The 5,151-nt window shown below is 46.1% G+C and overlaps 1 protein-coding gene across 1 annotated transcript; it reads left to right on the forward strand.

Moving 5' to 3' along the window:
• The first annotated feature begins 180 nt into the window (after positions 1-180).
• Positions 181-4,100, forward strand: SERP1 (stress associated endoplasmic reticulum protein 1). Its single transcript, XM_081008374.1, has 3 exons — positions 181-438; positions 819-894; positions 2,727-4,100. Exons 1-3 carry the CDS (start codon positions 355-357, stop codon positions 2,765-2,767), a joined length of 201 nt encoding a protein of 66 aa, XP_080864500.1. The 5' UTR covers positions 181-354; the 3' UTR covers positions 2,768-4,100.
• Positions 4,101-5,151: the final 1,051 nt, after the last annotated feature.

Below are 5,151 nucleotides of genomic sequence, written 5' to 3' on the forward strand. Positions count from 1 at the left end.
GGAGAGTTTCCCACGTCACGCGGCCTCCGCCCATTTCTGCCGGCCACCTTTAGCGTTAGACGGCGAAACGAAGAAGAGAAAAACCTGAGGGGAGAGGCGGTCGCTTCCGGGTTGGCGGCGGCGGCTCCGCCTCCCCGCTTCCGGAGGGCGGGGCCTGCGCGAGGGGCAGTTTGCTGCTTACGCGGCGGCTCGGCCGGAGGGAGCGCGTCAGGCGGTTCGGTCTCTTCCCCCCTCCCTTCCCTTCACGCTGCCCTCCCCTCACGCGCTTCATCCTCCTCCTCACACAAGCAGCGCGGCCACAGCTCAGTCGCGGCGTCTGTCTGTCAGGCAGCAGCAGCTTCGGCGGCGGCCAAGATGGTGGCGAAGCAGCGGATCCGGATGGCCAACGAGAAGCACAGCAAGAACATCACGCAGCGCGGGAACGTGGCCAAGACCTCGGTAGGGGCTCCTTCGCGGAGGAGGCCTCAGAAACCTCTTCTCCCCTTTCCCCTCAGCGCCCTCCTGCGACCGGGGAGGGCGGGGGTCCGTCTCCCCCTGCCGGTTTGCCCCTCGCGCGGGAAGCAGCCTCTGAAGGGGGAAACGCGCGAGGAAGATGGGAGGCTGGGGGGGGGGGGCTTGGCCTTTAACCGGTTCCTGAGGGGCTGAGGAGGAAGAGGAGGAGGGGGGGACTGCGGGGATCGTGGCCTCCCCCCCCCCCGGCCGCTGAGGGGCGGCTACCCCCGAAAGAAACCCCGCTCCTCCTCCTCTTCCTTTTCTTCTTCCTCCTCCTCTTCTTCTTCCTCACCCGAGCCGTCCTGACACGCTGGCTCTTCCCACAGAGAAACGCCCCCGAGGAGAAGGCGTCGGTGGGGCCCTGGCTGCTGGCCTTGTTCATCTTCGTGGTGTGCGGATCGGGTAAGCGCTGGCAGCTGGGCGGGATTGGGTCCCTTGTCCAACATCTCCATCAAGGGAATTTGATTTTTTGGGTGGGTGGGGGGTGGTTTTCAGGTGGGGAACCCCTTCCAGCCCGAAAGGTCTTGGGTTAGCAAAGGTAAACAAGCTGCGTTCATCTCAATAAGTTTTTTGGGTTGGCGGCGACACTTGTTTGCTTCCCACAGATGTTCCCCTGTGCTTCTCTGGTGTCCCGTAGTTTGTGGTCCTTAAATTGTTGGTTAGATTTGCCAAGACGTGATCAGGGAGAAGGAGGCGGTTCTCCTCTTAGAAGAGGCATTTTCTTTTTCTTTTTGAGTGGTGGAAGGTGTTTTCGCCTAAAAGGGGGGCAGCGCTGCTTCTCGCAAGTGGTGGGATGGGGAGCAGGTGTTCAGAAACATCTGGAGAGGTGTAGTGGATTTGCTGGGCAAGGTGGACCCCTAGGGCTGCTGCTGGCGTTGAGTGCCATATGGGCAACTCTGCCATATGGGCAACTCTACCATTGGACCTTATTCAGTTACCAGTTTAGCCCTTAGGTTCTCACATTGGTACTTTTTCATCATAGCTATGCTGGTTTCTTAAAAAACAACACAACCCTGCTTAAAATTACTAGACATTATATTGGAATCACTCTACACGTACACACACATTGCCTGACTTGATTGGACTAGTGATATTTGCCCACTTTTTATGAATACCCCCCCCCCACTGATCTTTATGTACATCTGTAGCAATGAGGACTTGCAAAAGATAAAGGCATCCTTAGAATTTTAGTTTCTCAATGCTGTCTTAAGCTTGTTTTCCCAGAAGTGACCCACAAATCCCAGTGGTATTGTCTGTCTAATATACCTGTGTTCAGGTTTGCACAGCAGACTAATATAGCTGGCCTTTTGGAAGTTGCTATTTGAGACTTACCTGTTTAAATAGCCAAATTGCAAGTAAGGTAATTTTTCCGGTATACCAGGTCGCTCAGGACAGAGCTTCACAAAAAGAAAGAAGGGGTATGCAAAACAGATTTTCTGAACGCTGTCAGGGAACACTGTTAATAATATGTGATGGTTCACCTAGTTCTATAAGCTTACTGGCTCCAATTTTTATATCCTTAGGAGTTGTGTTGATGGTTACAAATAAGATAAGGAGAGTAATAGTTGTTATTACTTAAATGAGGGGCTTTATTCACATGAAGTTTGCCTACTTCACAAATGAGGGAGACTGGTATCTTATTGTGGGTTCATAGCTGTTTTCAAATGTCACGCTTATACCCCTTATTGTGGCTACTTAGTTGTTGACATAGCAAGCAGTGATCTAAACTAATAAGTTACAAGTGTGCTGTCAATAGCAATTTTATACACTATGCTGAAAACAGGAAGATTTACATTGGCAACCATTGCTTTCTTTTAAAACAGCCTTCCTATCCACACTTACCTGAGAGTATGTTCTACTGTACATGGATCAGTTCACTTCTGAGTTATGTGTAGGACTGAGTGGGAAGTCATATTGCTGAAATCAAAACTGCTAATTAAAATAGGTTGATTTCAGCTGAGAAAACAGGAAAAAATTTGTGCCATATGGTATAGTTTCACACTTCACTTGGTCTTTCTAGTGTGGCTTTCTTGGAAGATATTTATATAAAATTGGGAGTAGTAAAATGTTCTGTCTTACACAGCTTAGTAAAATCAAGTGGAACTTGTTCAAAGGTTTTCTGAAATCTGGTTTACTCTGTGTATATAGCAATGCCAATGTACATAACTCTTTAAAATGGTGCATCATTTGATATATTCTAACATAGCAACATCTAAACCTGTTTCCTTTTGCAGCTATCTTCCAGATTATTCAGAGTATCAGAATGGGCATGTGAAGGAGCTGATCCTTAAACAAGATTGTTATATTATCTCCTGTGAACTATGAACTCTCATTCCTGATGTTTGATATCTTGGAATTTAAATTAGCTGTCGTCTTGCTTCTGAAGAACTTTCCATGTTGACCATATGTCATTCCAGGTTCCTTCACAAGTCATTCCAAGTTTTTTAGTCCATGCCACAGTGCCTTGAAAAAGCACCACATGTATAAAGCAATAAAGAGTTATTGTTAACTTACAATCGTGGACCTACTTATTCTGTGAATCAAACCCATGCTTTATGTTAGTATATTAAAGTGTAAGCAGTGTAGATACTTAGTGACTGCATTATATGTAAACACCGGTCTTTCTTATGTTTCTTCTGTATAAATGGAAGTTGTTTTATTTAAAATGGAGAAGTTAAGCTTATCAAACAGTGATTGTATGACTAGTTCAAAACACACTCAAGCAACTCGGTCAATGGATGTGTGCTGTGGTTTTTGCTTATCTAAAAAGAACATCTGTATGTGGTAGCTTAGTTTGACCTTAGCATGTGGCAACTTAAGTCTCAAATTGTTCTGATAGAAGACCTTACCCTATGCTTCTTGGAATATTGTTTTAATAAAACAATGTAGTTAAAACCAATGGTTTAATTGACCATATACATAAATGAACAAACCTCTTCAGTCTTAAAAAGCACCAGAAGTTTTACAAAATGCTTAATTGTTGTTATGCTGTACTTGAGTGTCAATGTTTCTCATGTCATCATTCCTTTCTTTGGGGTGGTTAATCCTCTTGGGAGCAACTGAAACTTAAGTGTAAAACATCACATGGTGACTTGTTCCACAATACTATAACGTTCTTGATAGCCCACCCAAAGAGCACTAACATGCCTGCATCCTGAATAATTCCCCAGTTCAGCTGAATAAGTTAACCAATCCAGAGTTTTATATTGCTGTGACTTAAATCTTTTTTTAAAAGAATCCTACAGCATTTTAATTTCATAGAAATCAAAACAATGTAAGAGTAAGTGGGTTGTATTTTCACAGGCTAGTAGACACAACTGAAGTATCCATCTTGTTGCAGAACATAGTGAGGTAAATATGAGGTTGGGCACTCTTCCAGGGAATGCCTTCACAAACAGGTAATTGGACCACAAATAAACTACTTAAAGGGCTACGTGTGGGCAAAGTTAACTAGGTAAATTACTCTGCAATTTTGCAGGGTTGCATTGCTGATGGGCAGGTGACTGGAAGGCTACATTTCTTACCATTAGCTGTCAGCACATTCTGTAAATGAGAAATGCTTGTTTGTAATCTAAGAACTATTTCCAATAAATTACTTTAAAATCTGAGGTGCGTTAATTTCTTTAAGTCCTTAACTTAAGTCTTTATTCAGGTAATAATAACCCTGCGATTCTTACGGGGAAATGGTTATATTAAGGGCACAGCACCGTGCTCAATTTATGATAACTTTTGAGCCCTCTAGGATTTTCTGCATAGCCCATGCTAGTGATATAATGTCAGCATCAAGGTTTTGCTGATGTTGACTCAACATTGTTGGCACAGCTGTCAGTGTCACTGGGGGAAGAGGAGGCTTAGTGTGAATCAAACAGGTCCCTCAGATTCTACTCCTGAGTACCAACGAGTTAAGTTACACCAACAAAAGAGATTGTGTAAATTAAAACATTCCTATTAGTGGAGACGCAGGACGCGGGTGGCGCTGTGGGTAAAACCTCAGCGCCTAGGACTTGCCGGTCGCATGGTCGGCGGTTCGAATCCCCGCGGCGGGGTGCGCTCCCGTCGTTCAGTCCCAGCGCCTGCCAACCTAGCAGTTTGAAAGCACCCCCGGGTGCAAGTAGATAAATAGGGACCGCTTACCAGCGGGAAGGTAAACGGCGTTCCGTGTGCTGCGCTGGCTCGCCTGATGCAGCTTGTCACGCTGGCCACGTGACCCGGAAGTGTCTGCGGACAGCGCTGGCTCCCGGCCTATAGAGTGAGATGAGCGCACAACCCTAGAGTCTGTCAAGACTGGCCCGTATGGGCAGGGGTACCTTTACCTTTATTAGCAGAGAGTCAGAAAAGTCTTCCTGCCACTCTACTCACATCACTGCAGTGAAGCATAGGATTCAGACTGGCCGATCACAGCACACATAGAATAGTGCAGAAACCCTTAACATGGAGTCCATTTCTCAGATGCCAGCACATGCAGCTCTTATCTCTGGTCTTAAGCCCTGCACAGCAAAGGGAATGTTGATGTTGAGAACTGTGGAGAAATACATAAGAATAAAACTTGTGAAGACCCTCGGGACACCCAGCAAGAACTCCTGTACGACTCCGCAGGTAAGCAGATGGGGGGAGCTTGACTCGAGCTTTAAAGTATGGCTGCTACAGATATCTCCCATG

This window comes from Podarcis pityusensis (genome assembly GCF_964106645.2).
Source record: "Podarcis pityusensis genome assembly, chromosome: 5".
Taxonomy (NCBI): Eukaryota; Metazoa; Chordata; class Lepidosauria; order Squamata; family Lacertidae; genus Podarcis; species Podarcis pityusensis.